Here is a 21,113-nt window from a genome sequence, read left to right as displayed (position 1 = left end):
AATAAAGGAGAATGAGAGTATGTGCACACACACGCAATTTGAATCAGCAAAATGAAAGACTCAAAAGGTTAAGCAAGATACAAATAAAAATGATTATCATGAGGGAACAAAGTAAAAAGGGCAAGACTTCATTGTGTATGTCTTTCTATACATATTAAATTTAATTATTTTAACTTTAAAACATAAAGAAATGTAGAGAGAAGAATTTAACAAATTCCCATCTAGATTTAACATTGATATAGTTTTGAACTTTCAGTCATGTAAATGCATCACCTATCTCCAAAAAGCTAAATTAGTTTCTTAAACTGAAAAGAAACTGAAAGGTTCAAACCTAACCATATGTCAAACGGGTGACACAGTTACTCCACAAAAGCATTTTTAGGGACTTTAGAGCCAGTTTTTTATTACATACCCTTAGCCGGATGTATTCTAAGGCCAAGACAAAAATAATAAAGTGTTATACTTTCTCTGTATTTTCAATATTTGTAATAATATACATACTGGTATTTTGAAACATTATTCTTACATTTATAGGTTAAAGAAAAAATAAAGATTTTCTGTAGAAGAGAAAGGAGTTACAGTGACAAAATTGATGAAACTAAGTGAAAGCACAGGGAAATTAAAATGAAATTGAAGCTGTCAATCTGAAGTCTTAATTTTTAACAAGATGTGTTTTCTAGCTTTGCCCACTGAAATTGCCTAGAAACAAGTCACTTCTGCTGCAATGACCACCCTAATGCCTACGGTACAGTCTCTAATACCGCTGCCCAATTCCACCAACAAGTCCGAGATGAGCCCGGGGTATCTTATGCCATTAGCAAGAAAGCTTTTCAAGAATAGGGAGGTCTTGTGCAAGGGTCACAGGAGCTAGCTAAAGGGCTCTCACTGCCTGAAGTTGTAACACAAAAATTATTGATTAAAAAAACACCATTTCACAAAACCTAATGAACATATGAGTTCAGGCAAGAATTAATATTCAGTGCTAAAATCATTTAGCAAATGGTCTATATGCCAATGTTACACCACACAGGTCACTTTTTGGTCTCAAGGGGGAAGATGGAACTGGGCGATGGAAGGTTCGTCCAGGCTGCCACAACCCTAATCCAGGGGGTAAATTTTAGCTTTACTCACAGTAAGTCACTGGGAGGTAAGTGAAGTGTACACAATCACCCCTGGGATATTCTAGCCAAAAATGAAGAACTTGAATCTGATGAGCCTGTAGATCCCTATAGGAAACCCAGCGGCTGAGACGGACGCTCAGCACACAGCCAGAAGGGGAGAACTTGCGCCGGCAGCTGGCCCGTTTCTTCAGTGAGAGGCTGTGCCAGGCTGAGAGACTGAAAGGAAGTTACCACCAGATGCAGTTCATAGTCCTCAATTAGATACTAATTTGAACAAACTGGCTTCAAAGGACATTTGGGGGCCAAATATGGACAAGGAATTAAAGGAAATGAACTCTAGTGAAACGCAAAGTTGGAAATTGTTCATTGGAAAATGCAGATTGCAGAACAGTAACATATCATTTTGGTTAAAAAAAAAAAGTATGTGTACATATATATGCATAGAAAAATGCCTGTGAGGTATAACAGTGGTAATCTCTGGAGAGAGAAAAAGTGTGAGTGTGTGTGTGTGTGTGTGTATGTTGCTTGCCTTGATTTTCTAACTTTTCATAATGCACAAGTAGTGTTGCTATAATAATTCATTTTAAAAAGATAAGTTAAGGAAGACTTTAAATTTTACCACTGCTAATCTACAAAAGGCCACCTAGGAAACAATGCTTCCTAAAAGATGCTACGTGGTCTTTCCATCTACACATAGCATGCAGGATTCTTGGAATAATTTGGGAATGATCTCTGACTTGGACTTAATTGCTAAAATAATTCTGACAAATCAAAGATTTTCCCCCCAGACTATGGCAGTGCTGTGGGAAAAAACTCATAAAGCACTAGTTAAGGTCTCAGAGGAATGAGGTGACGGTGAGAGAAGAAATTAATGCCAATCCTTAAATGTACCAAAATGCCTCCTTAAGCACACTTTACCCCACTTCCCTGCGTGAAAACATTACCATCAATGTTCAAAAAATCTGTAGGAGAAAAGGCAGACTAACGGGATTTAACACAGCACTCAAGGTGCAGGGAGAAAACACTAGACTAGATAGAATTGTTGGCAGAATCACCCTTTGACAATAAAGATACATTCTCACCCGTTTACAAACTCACTTATCGGGATGACTTTTCTCTTTAATAATCATCTCTCTCGATTTTAGAAGATATACTACTATATGCTCTAAATGGGTGACTTTTTCAGGTTTCTCTATTGTAGCTTCATACAAAAATCTGTATAAACGAAACTATATTGTACAATCATTTGCTGATTTAACAAGTTCTAGGAAGTGTCTACAATGTGTCTGAAGGCAACACTGGTAGAGAACACAGACATATTCCCATCTTCACAGAGTTTGTGGTCTAATGGGGGAGACAGGTGGAAAACAAATGCACCCTAATAAAATGTACCTGACAGCTCTAGTGTTATGAAGGCAAACAGGGTGATCAGAAGAGGGGTGTCTAATTTATATGCTGGAGGAAGTGACATTTCAGTTATGACTACAGAGTGAGTAACCGTTAGCCAGGCAGGCAGAATGTAAAGGCAACGAAGCAGGAAACAGCTGGGAACAGTCACGGACATGGAAGAGGCCAGGATGGGCCGGCCTGGAATGCGATTGGGAGACATAAGCGGAGACCGTGCTGCAGCCATGACCTTCTGGATTGGGGGTTTTATTGGAAGTGTGATGGGGAGCAGTTGGACATCTGAAGTGGGAGTGATCGGATCTAATCTACACTTAGAATCACCATGGAAATCGGCTGGAGGCTCAGGAACAGATGGGGGGGACAGGTCAGGAAGGCAGTCCAGACGAGACCTTATGGTGGGTTAGACTAGGCTATGAGCGTCTAAACGACAATCTGAGGGTAAAGCCAGCCCAACCCATTTTTGTAAATTAAGTTTTACTGGAACACAGACCCGCCTACTCATTTATGTATCTACAGCTGCTTTCACCACAACTGCAGAGCTGAGTCATTGCAAGAGTCCTTTGGCCCCAGAGCCCAGTATAACTATCTGGCCCTTGACATATTGGGTTTGCTGACCACTGGACCAGAGAGAAACAGACAGACAGGTTCACCATATCCAGTTGCTCTGCATTATTCACGGATTCCGTTTTTATGAATTCAGACGCACTGAAAATGTATTTGTAACCTCAAAATCAGTACTCAGAGAGTGCTTTCAGGCCCTCCCTGGCCCGCACAAGCCGCAGCGAAGAATTTAGGCTGCCTGACGCACACGCTCCCGGCTGAGGTCAAACAGGGTTGTGCTCCGTCTTCCTGTGTCAGCTCTTACCCTGTAAGTCAAGTGTGCTTTCCACCGTCTGTTTAAGTACCCCACTTTTCGCATTTGTGTTTCTTGTTGAGGGTTAAAAATGACCCCGAAGTATAGTGCTGATGGGCCGTCCGGGGTTTCCAAGCACAAAAAGGCTGTGATAGGCCCGATAGAGAAATACGTGTCGTAGTAAAGAAGCTTAGTCGTATAGGCCATGAGTTCAACGTTAATGAATCACCGATATAATAAGTAAGGTGTCTTTAAACAGAAGCACACATAATACAAAGTTACATATTGATCAGTTGACGAAACTATGGCCAGAGGCTCGCAGGAAGCTAACCTAAGAGCAATGGTTTACATTTGCTAATTCAGTGTGGGCGACTTTATAGACTCGAACCGCAGCGAAAACCAAGAATGGTTACATTTAGGAGGCAAAAATCGATAAAATTTGGGGGTGGATTTAATGTGAAATAAAACAAAGTCAAGGAGGACTCTCAGGTTTCTGATGTGAGCTGGTAGGTGGAAGAATATGTTCTTTACGGAAATCAAGAATTCTAGAAGGTACATATTTCAGAGGGTCGAACAAGATTTTTTTCTTTGTACGTTTAGCTTGAGATGCCCGGGAGATATCCAAACAGAGATGTCACGTAGATTGATGGCTTTATGAGCTCAAAAAAGAAGTCTAAGTAAAAAAATAACTCTGGGAGTCACTGACATATAGAGATGGTGTTAAAAGCCTTTCTTTGAAATGACATGTCTTGTAAGAAGAGAGGGCCCAGGAACCCCTAAGAGCAGTGAGGAACTCTGTTCCTTCCTGAGTTAACAGGTGGGTGAATTTAAACCTTTACCTAGGTGCTTTGATTTGTTGAATATAAAAATACTTTGGGGAGGAATGTTATCTGGTGGTATCCATCTAGAACCCAATAAATGTTCACACTCCTTGACCCAGTAATTCTACTTTGGAGAACTTATCCTAAAATTCGGACACCCCTTAATGTTACATTGAATAACAATGAGAAATAATTCATGAGAGGAAAACCAGAAATAACCTTAACATTTGGAAATGTTACACTGAGAAACTATTGATATTTTCCTTGTGATTTCTTCTACAGATGCTAAGCTTAGAAATTTCAACCCCTCCAGACATTTAATACCCACCTCTATTTATTTCAAGCTTTAAAAAACAACAACAAAAAAATGGATGATTTACCTTTATCTACTAACATGCGCACTGCTTCAGCTGAGGGGTTTTCCTGTTTTGTTCACTGCTGCCCACCCAACACCTAGAGCAGCCTCTGGCGTACTGAATGTGCTCAACAGGCTTCTGTTGGCTGTAACATTTTAATCACACACAATTTTTGTTGGTATAATGATGTGAAGTGATAATACCCAGTGAGGTGTTTCAAACTGCTATCACATGGTCCCCTCCCCGTTTGTTCAATCGACGTCCTCTTCCCACTGCTCTGTGGCACCGCCCTCACCATCCACTTCGTGCTCAGATAGCAGGGCCTTAAGCCTGGCTCACCTATGCTGCCCCACTGATGGGTCTGTCCACGTTTGTGCCCATTGGAAGCTTTAAGGTTTAACACAGGGGAGAGCCAGCCCCTTCACTCCTCTTTCTCTTTCACACCTGACGATTCTCTGCCCACCTCATCTTTCAAGAAGACCAACAGAAAGAAGTTTCTCAAATTTTGAAACATTTACTCAGATTTTGATTGAAACAAAGAAGACTTACATTTGGAGAAGAGCACATTTACAAATTTCACTCCCTTATCTAGGAAGGGCTTGGGGAAACTCTCCACTTTGCAGCTACAGCCTGGCGGGCAGGGGGACAAGCTCTGGATCCAGGCTGCCTGGGGGCAGTCTCAATTCTGGCCACTTTCAGGCTGCAGAACCTTCCTGTGCTTCAGTAAAACACAACGGTAGCAGAACCTACCTCAGAGCTTTACTACAAGGATTCAACGAACGTACATGAAGCCGTGGAACAGAACTGCCAATAGCTAGGGCTGGAGAATTATTAGCTGTCACGAACATTTTTTCATAACACCTCTATCTTAGAGGTCTCCGTGAGTACTCGCAGACATTTTATGTTTTGCTGCTCAAAGGCGGCTCGTGGCTTGGCTGCCGTTTACTGTACCCCTCCTATGTGCCAGCCCCTGGGCCAAGTGCTTTACACCCACTCTCCTGTGACCCTGTTCGATGAAGAGGAGGCAAATGGGACAGCAGAGCCTTGGGAAATGTGACCGTAACACTCGAGCACCATCAGCCCCACCGTGGTTGCCCTTCCCCAACAACGATCCCAACTGCTCTGTGTTGCATCAACCACTCTTACCTGTGAGGAGCAGGGCAGCCTGCCAGTCAAGGGCACGCTTTGGTATCGTGTGGGGCTCAAGTCCTGGCTCTACCAGTGACTGCTGATGACACATTGGACATATTATTTAATACCTCTAAGCCTCAATTACCTCCTTTGTAAATACAGAAAATCGTAGAGCTCTTTCTGTTAGTTAATAATAATATATTATTATTGCATGATATCTGCCCCTTCTATTCTGGGACCCCAGGGCCAAACTGGATGAACCACAGGCGGAGTGGCTCTGGAAGAACGAGAGAACGCAGCTCCCACACTTACGGGGCCTGTGTCTCCTGGCACCGCGGCAGGAAGGCTGGAGGCTGGATCTGCACAGTGTCCTACGGCTTCCAGACGTCATGGCCACACAAGGCAGCTGAATTGCAATAATGCTCAAGCCACGTCTCCGGCTCTTACAGAGCCAAGGAAAGTTTTAATCAAAACAAAACCTATCGAATTTTATTAACCAATGTCACCCCCAATACATTTACTTTTTTAAATCTGATTTTAAATATTTCATTTTTTCATTCTGAACGCAATCCTCCAAAACAGGGGTTCTCACTTAGAAATGCAAAGTCTCGAGCCCCACCCCAGAACCACTGAAACAGAAACTCTGAGGGCGGGCCCAGTGATCTGTTTTAACAAGCCCTCCAGGTGACTGTTGATCGCCAAAGTTGGAGAACCACTTCTCCAAAACAGTTCCCTACACAAAAATACCCCAGAGAGAACTACGTGTACCTCCCCGCTTAGACCCTCTCACCTACAAGTATAACAAGGCAGATGCACAGCCAAGATACACGAAACCAAATAAATAGGTAGGGAAAGGAATCTGGCTGTGGGTAGACAAGTGGGACACAATAATAAGTAGGTGGAAGCAGAGGTGAGAAGACATCAATGAAGGGCAGCAGTAGGAGAGGTCACGTATGTCAGTGGCTGAAACAGACAAAACAGGAAAGCTGTCCGATTTACTAGGCTCTCTGTTCAGTTTCACTGCAGAAGGAACATACTGGTTATTGACCTTTCCTGAGGAAGCGACAGGAAAGGGATCAGTTCACCAACTATGATTTATGGAGCAGCCGTAAGTGTAAGATCAAGGCTGAGGAGGGAAAAAGGGACAGAGTATCCAGTGAGCAACCACCAGCCATGGCTTGCATAAATAGGAAACATTTCAAGTTGCCTTTGTTGCCCAAGGTTTTACAGCAACAAGTCCCCTTATCTTATCAGCACTGCCCTTCGAACAGGGCAACAGGGGCACCACCCTGGACCCCATACTTTCAAGGTGCCAGCCACACCCCTCTTCAAGGCAAGAGGAGTCCCAGGGTTACGAGGTGTGCCCACTCCCAGACCGTGCTCTGGGTCCCCGGGAATCCCTGTCCAAAAGGCCTCATGCCTACTTCCAGTCCTTCTCCAGGGCCTGTGGACACACGTGGACACCCCTCAGCAGGTGGCCAGGAGGCACCCCCAGGTCCAAGGGGAGGTGGAGGTAGTTTAGTACGGACACACAGACCAGGGGTAGAGAGAGAACTGGTGCTTCGTAGGCTGGGAGCGTTGGTTGGCACTGTCGTCCCAGGACTCACCAATGTCAAGGCAAGCTTGCGTGTTCAAATACTTTGATGGGTGGGTTACCATTCTGGATGGGAATCTTCCAAGGCAGGTCAGGAACAACACAAGACAGAGCACGGTAATGGGATCCAATGTGGGGCCAGAATGTCATGCGTGACAACAGAGATGGGTCTCTGGTTTTGGTCATGTCAATGGGAAAAAAAAAATGACTCTAACATGTACCTTGGGAAGTCAGAGTTTTTTAAAAAAGCCACTTGACTACAAAGTACTCTGAGGTTCTGGGAAACACATTACGATTGTACTGGTCTCTCTTCTGTGATTTTTGTGGTTGTTTTTAATAAGTGGCTCATGGTGACAAGCTGTGAACTTTCTCAGGGAAACATAAGGGACAACTTCCTGACAGAAGACTCTTTAGACACTGGAGCTGAGAGCGCGCGGCCTTGTTTTCCTTGGGAAAGGGGGACTTTCGCCCTCTCGCTGGGCTCGGTGAGGCACGGTGGACTGCAAGGGGACCCAGGAGAACCACCACCAGTAGCTCCCTCCTGGGTCTGGGGAAAAAGCCTCCTGGCTCTGACGGCCTTGTGGGAACCATCACCCCTCCAGCTCCCTCTGGTAACGCAGCCCAGAGAAGCCCTACGCGTGCTCTGGGCTTTATGCGCACACTCTCCCGGGGGCCAGAGGCTCGGCTCTGCCTTCCCCCAACTCTCCCGGCGGCACTGGGGCAGCCGCCTCACTGCTCTGGGTTCCCAAAGGTTAATACTAATGTGTGAGGACCCCACTTGGGTTACACTCTGGCCCAGTAAGATCCTGAGAGAGTGTGATCCTAATGTGGAATGTGAGAAAGCCTATAAAAAGAAGAAATTCTTTAGAAAAGCAGAATATCATGGTATTGCTAACACCAGCAACCTTTCCTGATCCTAAATCCACGAGGTGTGGGGAGGGGAGCGAAAAGGAACACATATGTATTGAAGCCCTGGGTCAGGCGTGCTAAGTGCTCTCCATGTGTTCTCCTGTGTGACCCCATCGCCACGGTGCTCACACCTCCCACCACACTGCACAGCCTCCCAGCAGGGCTCACCCCTGGCTGCCTCATTCCTTCTAGGACGTCCAGGCCAGGAACAATGATCTTGTTCAAGTATCACGTGGATTATACCAGTCCCCTTCTCCCTGCACACCATGAAATGTCTCTTGAATCAGAACCTGTTCTAAACCTTTTAACAACTGCTCCCAAACACTCCGTTCTCGTCTGCTACTCTACTCCGTGCTTCCCACTCCAAGTGAATTCCGTTATACACTCTGCTTATTCACCTTCTTAAGCCAGAACAAGAGCTCTGACTGGTTCTGTGGCTTCTTCATATAGGAAGACCCCCATTTATCCGACAGCCTTGGAAATCAGCAGCTCCACAAAACTGATCTACACAAACTCCCCTCCTCCAGAAACGGAACCCTTTAAAGCAGCCTTAAATCCTTTTCAGAGCAAGTCATGGTATAACCCAATGAAAGAGTTTCTTTATTTTAACCATTTGCTAATGAACACATTTCTCTAATACATTAGAGACCCTCCCCATCTCCGTTAACAGAACATAATGAATATCGATTAACCTCTTCCTGATGGCGCACGTCACGCTTAATGAATAACAGTAATCACGCTGGAGCTGGAGATGGAAGTGGTTCAGGGGTAACGCCAAGTGCCCATGTTCTCTCTCTCTCTCTCTCTCTCTTCCCCCCCTGTCACCCCTTATGAGTTCCCCTGAAATGTATTCCCCTGCAGCAGCTCCTGCTATCAGCCTGGAGTCTGGTGAATAGGTACAGTTACACAGAACTCAGGAGGGTGGAACTTACTGCTTTTCTGCACAATTTCAAGAGTTTACAGGCCGGCTTCTGTCAGAGCCTATAAATTCCTCATTAGAGAAAAAACTAAAATAAAAAAAGAACACACTTCCACTACCAGCAGCGAGCCAGAGCTTCCCAAATGTCCTTACCATGTGACTTTCAACAGGATTCCGGGAACACATACCATCCGAATGGGCCTCTTTAGTGCTATGAAAGGAGAAGTTCTATGTTGAACGGGGTGATGGATCACTTTTCTTATGATAAGCCCTTGGAAAAATCATTTTACATTGTGAACAACAATTCCATAGGTTGAATCAATGAGGTAATATTGATTGATAGGGAGGAAAACGGCAAAAATAGAGGAACAAACTTTATTTCATCAGGATACAATCTGTAACTGCATGAACCAAATGGGATTTTTTGTACCCAATGTTCTGGCAGGTTCTGTAGCAATCCTTCACTGAGGACGGACAGCGCGACCTGGGGAAAATGCCCTTATCCACCCATATATTACACTGAATTCTTATTGTGACAACGAAGGTTTGGTAAAGTCTACAGCATTAGCACATGCAAGAGGGAATCAATCTTCATTCTGCTTAAACACAGTGGCATTTAATTCATCAGATCCTACAGAGCAAAAGAAGCGCTAACACGGACCACTTTCAAAAACAATACAAATCTGTTCAATGCCGTGTTTGGAAATTGGTGGCTGAAAAACGACAAAACTATTTTGCAATTTTAGGGGCTTGCTCCTTTGTGTTCCATTGGCAACTATTTTACCAGCTTCCTTTCTAATGGCAAAGTTGTCCTTTAGAGAATCACAAGCTGAATGGCTTTGCCCATCATGTCTTTTGCCTTTTCCATCGGCTTTAGACCAAAGAGAGGGAGGCATTCCCACTGCAAGTCTACTTACAACCCCTCTCCTGACACCTCGCTGACTCTCTGCAGAGAACCTGGTAAAACAGGTATGGCTTTAGCTGACTCAGCATCTGTAAAGATTTTGACAAACTGTCCTTTCTAAACCTGGATGAACTAAGATTACACTGCATCATCAAGATTATTCTGTGTGCTCTCACCTCTTCATTCAAGAGTAGTTCAACTTTTTTATATTTATGTCCTCTGCATTTTGTTTGTCGGATCTGCAGCAGAAAATTAAATAAGGTTCCAAGAGAGCTGGAAGTATTGGGGTGAAATTCAAAATGACGCAGACCAGATTCAAAGAGTCAAGCAGAAGATGGCACTGTTGGGGGGAGGGCAACCAAGACATGAAAACAAGAAAAATACTCAGAATTGAGGTGAAAGCAAGGTAACCAAGAGCCATCAACCCAGGGCTCGTATAATGTCAGTTATTACTTAAATATATTAAAAGGAGGAGTCAACGCAACAAATATTTATGAAGTGCCTACTAGTTTAAGGAACTGCACAGCTGCTGTGGGGGATACAAAGATGAATCAGACTTGGTTCTTGCCCTCCAGGGGTTCACAATGAGGCAACCACCCTGAAGTCGTTTTTCTTGTATGAGCTGTACTAATGAGACCATTATTAAAGAACTGTATTCAGTTTTGATCACCACCATTTGTTTTTAATGTGGAGAAAACAGAGAGAGTTCAGAGGAGGGAGGACACAGAACAGGCTCTGTGAGGAACAAGCTCCAGCGACCCAGTTATTATCTTCAAGTATATGAAAGGTTTTAGAGAAAGGAACCGAGCAAAAGCAAACAGGTTTGAGTGACAGCAAGAGAGGTTCCAGGTCGGCCCAGGAGTTTCTTGACAACCAGGCTAATAGAATACTGGGATTGGTCACTGAGGGAGGGAGTTACTAGTGTGGCCTTTCCCTGGAAAAAAACTTTTTTTGATAAACTGACAATTTCAAGTCGCTTGCTGAAGGCAGGAGGGTGAACTATATTTCTCCCAAGGTCCTCTCCTGCTCTGGGCTCCACGCTCCCAAGAGGCAGGCAGAGCTGGGTTTCTTCTTCAACTCCCTACCCTGACTGACCTGCTGAAGGACCACCCAACTATATCCCTGCCAACGAGCGCCACAGAACGACCTGGAGTTCAAGATCTCAGTCAGGCAGCAAAACCAGGAATTAATCTTCCAACAGCCACATCTGATGCAAGGATCCATTCGCAAAACAGCCTGTAATGCTAAACACCAAAACCCAAGTTTCCAAGCACCATGTGCAAATCAGAAATGTATGTTCATTGACAAGGGCATACAATCTAAGTCATGAAAGAGGAAGACAGAATCTTCTGCAAATTAGAGGTGGTAATTTCTAAGGAAATTTCTAAGGAAATTTGTAGTAGGTATTTTCTATAATCAGAAATACTTTTTGATTCCAAGAAAATATTTCAAGAGAAAACAAAGAAATGGGATCTTCCCTTTCCACCGTAAGAAACATTAGCATGTAAAAATTAAGAGCTGGCACATAATACGTGCACACAAAAACAGCCTTCCATCTTGAGCCACACAGCAGGCTGGAGAGTCCATGTTTAGTTTTGACTTTCACTTCCCATCCCCCCTGAACTCCTCCAGGACAGGGACCTACATAAATGTATAAATGGTTGTTAAATGAACACACTAAAGACGTGCCTTGTCTGGACAGTGCCTACCTTGTGGGTCTGTTAGGAGGAGAAGTGAGTTCATGAGGGCAGAGAGTGTAGCACAAACTAAGGGGGGGTCTGCGTCACAATCATCACGACAAACTGCAGGCGCCTCATTTTCTTTGAGATGAAAACTAAAGACCTTCCTATACTCCAGGTTTTCAACTTCCCTTTTCTTTTTCTCCCCAATAAAGTACTGCCACGTGAAATGGACTATTATGAGCTTGGGCCTTTCATGCGCACACTCTGTCATGGTTATATAAAGTCTGCTGGCATTATTCTGAGTCCTGCCTTTGATAGCAACCTGAAGTGACTGAATTGTCATCATACGACTACCAGAAAGCACTGGCAATACCCTCTTGATCATCACTACTTTGTTCCATCTAGACCTCAAAGGTGGTTCCCCAAGATTGGTTTCTATGGGAGGAAGGGAGAAAGGAAAAAACAGACCAAATAAAATATGAAGAATATGAGCGGCTGTAATTTGCATAAAGCACCAAATTTCTTTTGTAGGAAGATTATGTTTAGTGCATGATGAGCTCAAGGGCAGCTGGGGGCCTCCCCGAGGAGACCCTTGGGGAGCCAGCCCTGGGTACTCCCTTTCCAGGTCTAGCGTCTAAGTTTGTAGATCCTGGTTTAGGGCAAAGGTTATAGCTTTCATTCTTTGGGATACTTTCCCAGAGGCACAGCTGCAGCCTCTGAAACTCTGTTCTAACGGTTTGTTTCCTCATTTTTAAAGTGGTATAGAATGTGCCACTACAGAAGAGAAATTCTCTACCTGAAATCAGCAGCAGCTCAGTGGGAATCAAGACTCTGGAAAGGTCACAGAGGGGGTCAAAAAATGCTCTTTCTTCTGTGGCCAGAGGGGGTTTATTGTTGCTGGTGCCCAAACTGGAAAAGGAATAGCAGGAGATTAATAATTGAAATGTTGCTATTATTGGTTTTCTAAACTATTTGTGGGTTATTCTTTCCCTGGAGTCATCACGCCTGCAAGCAGCTCAAAAGATAGATTTAACACGCACTGAGAAAATGCCTACTATCGCCAGGCACTTTACATATACTGGTTTCTAGCCGAGTCCTTACATAATCCAATAAGGCTTAAAAAGAAAAAGCTCAGAGAAGTTAAGTAACATGCCCAAAGTCATAACAGCCAGATTCAAACACAGGTTTCTCTGATTCAAGTATTGTACCCACACTATCTGGAATTGAGGATAAAATTAACGAGGCTTGATTCACTACTCAAATGTGGTGAGCCTGAAAACAATATTTATACTTACTCATTTTAAAAATATAAAACATAAACACAGGAAAAGATATTTTGGAACATGTGTCATCAAATTCTTTTCATGGAAGATGATTCAGAATCCACATCTTGGTAGGTAGGCATCTTGGTAGGTATATTCGGGCCCAGCTGATGATAGATTTCGGCACTGCAGTTTTGGGAAACCTGACTGTGTAAGTCCGTGGCTCATCTCAGGTACAGCAGAACATAATTAACGTGGAATTTAGGATCCCCTCATTCAGAACCCATGGCACTAGAGAACTCTGTGGTTGGCCTTTGCACTACATAATGAAAGAAAGCCTTGCTAAGCAAGTTGATGGGGTAAACAACAATCGCAAGGCGAATGTTTAACCTTCTAAAGAAAATAAACCTTATTAAAGAAGTTTAACTTAAACCGTACCAAGCCACTGAAAACGAATGCGCTATTTATAAACCTATCCTTAGAAACATATTGTGGTGGACTGACTACATTTTGCTACGCATTAATTCGTATTATCAAACATACCGTTTCAAAGACAGCATTTCTCCCTAAATATCTGGCAGTTCAGAATGCTCCCCTAATGCATTCAGGCCTTCACCTAATATCCCAACCTGACGCAACTCCACCCCATTTAAACAAACGAGTACACTCCTGAATTTCGGATGAAATGCCTCACCTCTCATACGTCTCCTAAGAAGAACCCCATGTTTGATTTTTTTTTTTAATAACTCAAAAACTATAAGAAATCACTCTTCTTGGAGACTACCACAGGAGAAGCCCTGCTCCTTCAAGACACACACAGGGAATCCACGTGCTCTGATTGGGATATGGTAAAAATCAGGTCCACTGAATCCAGAGGATGTCACCAAGGAGGGAAAAAGGAGGTCACTGGAGTCTCAAAAGCACTCATCACAGTACGTGAATGGAGGTCCCAGCAATACAATCGTTGATTATAGAGGTCACCTGTCTATTCTAGAGCACGACCCACAGTCTCGTCCAGCAAGGCCCAGGCCTGGGCTAGTGCAGAGTGAGGCTGAACTGGTTGAGGAGGGGAGAGGAGTCAGACTAGGCAAAGAATTATAGAGACGCACAGAGAAACTCTGCAGACTCCAAGGGTACAAAGCATATAGGAATGATTAAGAGAGCACAGAGACAAGACAGAGCGACACCCAGGCTTCAAGGAGGGGACCAGGAAGGTCACCTGGGACAGGGCGGGAGGCTTGCAAATAAAAACAGTGCTGCTGAGACCTCGGAGATCCCTGATTATACTTCAACCATGACACCTTACACACCCGCAGCCCTTTATCTGGTGTAAAGCCCTGGAAGAACACTGTGGTAAGAACAGGAGTGCCCAGTCTTCGCCTCAGGGCTATGGCTTACGTTCCATTTAGAATGAAAGGAACAGGAGAGGACCAGCGCAGTTCCCAGGATGGCTTTCTACAAAGTTGACAAAATACATCCCAACCCACATACCCAGCCCCTTGTGAAAGGGAAAGCAGCCGGTTACTATAGTTCTGAATTCAATGCCAAGTTCCTTCTCTAATGTTCACCCGGAGTGTCCAGCAGAGGGAGTCTCAAGGAGGTACTTAATAAAGAGAAAATTGTTTCATTTTAACACTCCATAGACAGTGGGAGCAGTGACTGTAGCCCCCTCCCATAGACACAGGCGAACAATGAATGCCCATCATGGGTCCTCCTCGCATGTTCACAGAGCCACGGGCTCATTCTATTCTGCATGGTGGAGTGATCAGAAATTTCGTTTTGTTTTGTCGAATGGTTAAATGGACCTTGTGTTCTTCAGAATCAAAGAGGAAAGCCCCTGGAATAACATCTCTCTGTTGCCTTCTAAACAGCCCCTTTGTTTCCAAGAGAGTCTGAAAAAAAATATTTACAGTCCATAGGTTATTTACAGCCTCGTTATCCAAGGCCTGACTGGTAACTTTATTCCACCCAGAAACCTAATTCATTTGGAGCCCTGGAACTAATAACAGATTTTCTTTTCAGATAAGTTTTTTTTTTTAATCTGCCTCTTACAACAGAGATAAAACTATTAATGCGTTCCCTGTTTCACTCGCCACCACTGCTCTCCGGATTTATAGAAGGATTAAAATCTTTCCTCGCCCCTCCTCTCTGTTCCACACAAACCCTTTCCCCCTCTCATTTGCTATTTCATCCACAGAATATCTGAACAAAACCGAAAGAAAGCCAGATGGACTGACGCTAAAAGTATGTAAAGGCTGCTATTCCAATGATTTCATGAGAAAAACATTTTCACGATGAAATGACTGAAAAATTAGGCACACTTAGGTTTAAAATCCCTCCTACTACAAGCACATAGACATACACACACGCACAAAAAAAAAAAAAAAACACCCTGAAGTGTAAAAAACTTAGTTGATTCTGGTTTGATTTCTGGCTGGAAGCTGACAGAACTGACTCAAGAGAAACGAAAGAGGGAGAGAGAGTGCGAGAGAAACGTAGTGCTTTTGCCTTCCGTTCTTTTCTTTCTTCCTAAAGACAGTCAAACCAGAAAAAAAGAATGACCCAACGCCAGGTGAAGGTGCACCACGCAGGTTTACCCAAACCGATCCAGAAAAACGTCCTGGCCGCCTCCTCGACTTGAAAACCTAAACTACATTTCGCCTTCCACACGCTGATGCGGGGAGATTTTCGCCTATTTCATTGTTCTGCCCGGGTCTGAAATGGACTTTTCCTCTCTCCCCTCCTCTCTCATCACCGAGCCCCGCACATTCCGATCCCACAGCCCCCCGCAATCAGCGGCTCGCGAGGAATAAAGGAGCGTGGGGTGGGAGTGGAGAGACATGGAAAGGGAGCGGTGAGGACAGAGTGGAAAGGAGATAATCCTAAAGGTAATCTTCGTTGGGGGCGGGGGGTGAAGATGAACGCTCAACCGCATCACCTTTATTTAGTACAAATAAATGAAAAGCACAGTCACGGATCGGTCTTTTCCCAGGCGCCCCCTCCCCACGTCTTTTCTTCGGGCAGCAGCCCACCCTCGCACCCCCACCCCCCTTCTCCACCCTGGAAATAAGATCCTGTTAAATTCCGGATCCCGGTTGTTTTCTGGGCAGGCGAGGGGGTCGCGGGAGGGGTGGGGGGCCGGGGGAAGCCCGGGGGTGGGGCGCGGAGGCCGGGCGCCCGGGGGCTGCGGGCCGGGGGCTGCCCGGCGAGGGGCCGCGGGCAGAACAAAGCTGCGGGGACCGCGGCGGCGCTGGGCTCGCGGGGTCGGCGGGCCGGGCACCCCTTACCTTCGTACACGGGGGCCATCGGGGCCGGGGTGTCCGCGATTCATGGCAACGGAGAAGGGAACGCGGCGCGCGAGCTCGGCCCCCCCAGCCTCAGTCGGAATCTGCCATCTTGAGCCTGTGTCTCCGCTCTCGGCGCAGCCGGGGCCGCCAGCGCCCGCATCACCGCCTCACTTGGCCGGTGCCGGAGGAGGGGGCCGGGCGCCGCCGCCGCCGCGGCCCGGGCCCTGCGCGGGGGGCTCCGGGGCGGCCGGGCGGGCGCAGCGGCCGAGGCCGAGGGGCCGAGCGGCCGCGGCCCCCGAGCGGGTCCGCGGTGGGGCGGGAGCCGGGGCGGGCAGCGCGCGGCCAGTCCCCGGCCGGAGCTCAGCTCAGCATGGCTGTGTGTGGGGGCTTCGGCAAAAGTTGCACGGGAGGCGGAGGAGGGGCGGGAGGAGCCGGGAGGAGGGGCGGGGGGCGGGGGCCGGGGGGCGGGGAGCGGCGGGCCGAGCGCGAGCGAGCGAGGGAGCCGCGGAGAGCGGAGTCCGCGCGCAATCGAGCGCCGATGGCACGGATGCGAGGCGGAGAAGGCCGAGCCGAGGGCAGAGCGGCGGGCCGGCCGGGGGGGGCGGGGCCGGCCGGGTGGAAGAGGGGGCGGGGCCTGCGGGGCGGGGCCTGGTGACGGGGGCGGGGCCTGGGAGTAGATATTAAAGGGAGCGAGGGAGGCGAGGGAGGGCAAGGTGTGCGCCCAGATCAATTCTGATCAGCAAAGGAGAGCCCGTCCGCAGAGGTAGCAACCAGAACTTTGTGCGTGTGTGCGCGCGTGCTGGGGCGGGAGGGGGAACAGACTTACAAGGGGGCACCGGCGGCAGCGTGTCTCCCCCAGTCGCACCTCCTTGGCGATCCCTGAGAGCCGTGTGGGAAGAATGGGTGAAGGAGTGGGCGGTGCACGCCGTCCTGGGAGGGAGGATGAGTGAGTCGAGGAGCTGGAAATCCGTATCAGGTCAGAGATGCAGAAGGCATTCCGTGCACACTTAGGAAATGCGGCACCCGGCGGTCGCTGAATTACGGTGAGAACCTGATTTCCACGCTGTCCTCACGTCCACAGTATCTTCAGGGGCTCCTCTTGCATCACCAGGACGGGTAGTTCCCGCCGACTCCTTCCCAGGCCTTTGCTCCTTTCCACCCTCTCTCCCATCGGGGCTTCAAAAAATCTCCAAATTCTCCTCAGCCCGGAGCCTCTCCACATTCACTTCTGCAGCCCCCTCCTGGCGTCTTTGACAGGAATCCCTGCCATCGCCTGCAACTTAAGAAGACTGGAGTCTCCTCCTAGGCAGTGTTTTGAAAACTGTGGGTCGTGACACATTAATTGATCATAAAAAAAAAAAAAAAAAAAAAAAAAGTCAGTGGATGGCAATCAGCTTAAAAACTGAAATGCAACAGAATAGACAACATTAGAATCCCTTGCCCTTAGTAACCGTCACTATGTTTCGCAAACCTTTTGTTTCAGTTATATGCACTGGACAACTGTATGTACCATGATGTACATTGTATTTCCTAATACTGAAAGTCAAGGATCAAAAAAAGTTTAAATCTGTGTGGCGGTGTAAAGTCTCTAATACCGCACAACTTTCTTTAAACAAACCCATCATAGTCTCACTACCACGTATCGTTGCCAACCTCCATACCTCATGATCCTGCTCCCCAGAAGATACGCCCTTTCATACATTTTGCTCATTTTGTTCGTGGCGCATCACTGCCCCTTCATGTCAGGATGACCTTTGACTCTGCCTTCTTCCTCACCCCCATATTCAATGCTACCTTTCCTACTGCATCTCTTAGTCTGTCGTTCACATTTACAGGTTTCTAGATGCCATTGCTAAAATGGGCCTCCGAGATCAGCTGAGCCAGCCCTTTCAGAATTAAAGAAATGAAGTCTGTTGCCCAGTGTCACACAGTATTGAATCTTAGGGTCACAGCTCTTGGCTCCCACTCTGGTGTTCTTTGCTTCACGTCATTCATGCATCCCTTCCTTTCCTACCCCCCTTGTCATCCTTAACCGGTCTCAGCCCTGTTCACCTCAGCACTACAACCTTTATAACACACAATTCTGCCCATGCCAGGGTCCTGCTCACATCCCTCAGGGACCCAACCTGTGCACACAGGTCTGAGGTTCCTCACTCTTTGGGACAATCAAGGCAGGCAGGCCCTGACTTACCCTTCCAAGCACTTAAGTTCAGCAAGTCACGGCCCCTCCAGTCAGACTGGTTTACTCATGGTTCTTCACCAGCTTTGCCCTCTGTGCTTCTGTGTCTTTGCCCAAACTGCCACTTTCCCACGGAGGGTACCTCCTCCATCTTTTCTCTTTAACCAGATTCTACCTGTGCCTGACTCATTTCCTCCACAAAGCAGCCTGAGGTAGCATGAGGTTAAGACAGACCTGCATTCAGATCCCAGCTCTTCTGCTTAGTAGCTGTGTGAATTTGGTCAAATTGCTTAACCTCTCAGACCTTCTGTTTCTGCATCTCGATTGTAATAAGATAGTAATAATAATAATAATAAATAATGTTCTTCCATTGCACCTATAAGTGTCTATCATGACCTTTACCATACAGGTATTATCTCTCTTCCTTGTTCCAGTGCATGCCAGAACTTTCTCCCATGATGGAAATGTAATGATTTGTGGCTGTTGAGCATATGAAATGTGACTCAGTGTGACTGAGGACCTAAAATCTTTCATTTAAATTACTTTTAATAGCCACGTGTGGCTAGTGGTTACCATATTGGACAATGCATTTCTAAACTATACACTCAGTGAGGGCAGAAACCACGTTGATATTGCTTGACGTTATATCCCCAGCAATGAGCACACACCTGGCACAAATATTTGTTGAAGGAATGATAGCTGCCATTTAGCACATGTTCACTTGTGTCAAGTGCAACACTAAGAACTTGATGTAAGTTATTTCCTTATATCAAGTTATCTCCTTATAGTCCCCCCCGAGCACCTGACATGGGATTAGAATAGAGCTAAGAGTTTGTATAGAGTGCTAGCAGATAGTAGAGGTTTAATAGAAGGTGGTTGTTGTCATTATTAAGACCTCTCCTTGACCTAGCCAACTGATTTTTACCTCTTCTTCCTCTGGGCTTACAGAGCAGTTCCTGCTTACCGCACATGCTCTGTTGTCCATGGCACGACCCACCCTAGACGGCTGACTCTCCTCGTCTATACAGATGCCCTGTCTCCACAATGGGGTTGGCAGCATCTTGGGGCGTGGCCCACAGCATACTTGTCTAAATAGCCCTCAGCTCAGGGTTTACACTGATTAGTGTTTAGTAACTGTCTCCCACTTTGTCCGGCTTGCTGTCTAGCCCTGAGTAATTCTAGACAGCTTCACTTTCTGGAATACTGCTCTGTCCCCCAAAATTCATGTTAAAATCCTAACCCCCAGTACCTCAGAATGTGACTGTATTTGGTGGTAAGTTCTCTAAAGAGGTAATTAAGTTCCAATGAGGTCATGGAGCTGGGGCTAATCCAGCATCTCTCCTAATAACAGAATTAGAACACAGAGACACACAGAGGAAAGACCCTGTGAAGACAGGGAGAAGGCAGGCATTTGCAAGCGAAGGTGGGGAGGCCTCAGAAAAAACCAAACCTGCCAACACTTTGATCTCAGACTTCTGGCTTCCAGAATTGTGAGAAAATAAATTTCAGTTTTTAAAACCACACAGTCTGGAATACTATATTATGGCAGCCCTAGCAAACTAATGCATTCCCCCACAGAAGGTGAATTAAAATGACGGAAGATCACATGTGTGAACTGAAAACATCTCAAGAGTGGTTCTCCTTCCCACAGGAAAAGAACCATCTTGGGCATGGAAATAAGTCCCACGAAAGGAGAACTGGATGGAGCAAGACAGATAAGCTCTCCGTCTCCTCTTCTCTACACCGTGACGCAAGCTATACCTACGTGATGCACCACTGCAGTGAAAAACATTCGGTTGAGCTCGCGTACTTGGCATCATAGAGATGGAAAATGTTACTTAAATGAATTCGGAGTTGTTGGTTTTTCATGAATTGGCAGATTGAGTGTGCCCATCTCCCTTCCCTCTAGGCACTGCAGTCAAGTGGGAACAGGATATAAACCTAACAGTGAAATGCCACTGAAGGAGAAAGTGAGAGCAGGCAGGGGAGAGCATCTGAGACAGAGCCCAGGGAGCACCAGTATTTAAAGGATGGGAGGAGGAAAAAGGACTCCCTGTGGAGGAGAGGATGGGGAAGGAGGTGGACAACCTGGACAGAATGGTACCTGAACATCCTCGGGCAAAGACCGCAGAGAGAGGCTCAGGAGAGGTCACTTCAGATGCAAGTGGAGAGGCATCCACTGGATCGAGCAACAACAGTTACATCCGTGACTTTGGTGACACTAATTATGGGGGAAATGTAGGGATCTTAAATTCAGCCCGAAAAGAATGTGTAGTGTTTGGTAGGGGGACATGGGAGGAGTGTGAGGAGGGTTAGGGAGGTGACAGGAGAGGACACTAGAGAATATTCCAGGTAGAGAGCGGGACGGAAGTCACCCCGGGGGGTGAGCCAATGAGATGGGTCCAGGAGCGATCACATTTGGCTAGAGATAGTACGCATTGTACCGTAGTTACTTAATAAACCCACCAGCACTTAGTGTTCTAAGAAGTTTACAAATATTAACTCATTTAATAAACCTGATTTTTTGGCCCAAATGGGACTCTCGATTGCCAAAAAACACTTAACTTCAACATGTTGTGAAAAACAATAACAAAGGCAAAAAAGCTAGAAAGGATTTAGTAATCATCTATGCCCGTGACCTCTTCTTTATATGCCTTTCTACAAAATGGCACAAGTGACATCTTTCTC

At 46.2% G+C, this 21,113-nt stretch overlaps 1 protein-coding gene and 1 long non-coding RNA gene across 9 annotated transcripts in view; one reads left to right on the top strand and one right to left on the bottom strand.

The window, feature by feature from the left end:
• Positions 1 to 16,634, bottom strand: part of HIPK2 (homeodomain interacting protein kinase 2) — a 175,200-nt gene extending 158,566 nt beyond the window's left edge. For 3 of the 8 annotated variants that reach the window (XM_074315297.1, XM_074315300.1, XM_074315302.1), the window contains exon 1: positions 16,247 to 16,631. In XM_074315297.1, the coding sequence (XP_074171398.1) occupies positions 16,247 to 16,265 (19 nt within the window). In that variant the 5' untranslated portion in view covers positions 16,266 to 16,631. Of the gene's footprint in view, positions 1 to 16,246 lie in introns of all 8 variants that reach the window. The other 5 variants (XM_074315296.1, XM_074315299.1, XM_074315303.1 and 2 more) reach the window with 4 other exon arrangements.
• Positions 16,635 to 16,979: 345 nt separating this feature from the next.
• LOC141567698 (uncharacterized) lies at positions 16,980 to 20,272 on the top strand. The gene is made up of 2 exons (XR_012490518.1): positions 16,980 to 17,289; positions 20,077 to 20,272. It is a non-coding gene; the product is annotated as an uncharacterized LOC141567698 (long non-coding RNA).
• Positions 20,273 to 21,113: the final 841 nt, after the last annotated feature.

Source organism: Rhinolophus sinicus, linkage group LG11, assembly GCF_036562045.2.
Source record: "Rhinolophus sinicus isolate RSC01 linkage group LG11, ASM3656204v1, whole genome shotgun sequence".
In the NCBI taxonomy this organism is placed as follows: domain Eukaryota; kingdom Metazoa; phylum Chordata; class Mammalia; order Chiroptera; family Rhinolophidae; genus Rhinolophus; species Rhinolophus sinicus.
This window is presented reverse-complemented; position numbering and strand designations above follow the sequence as displayed.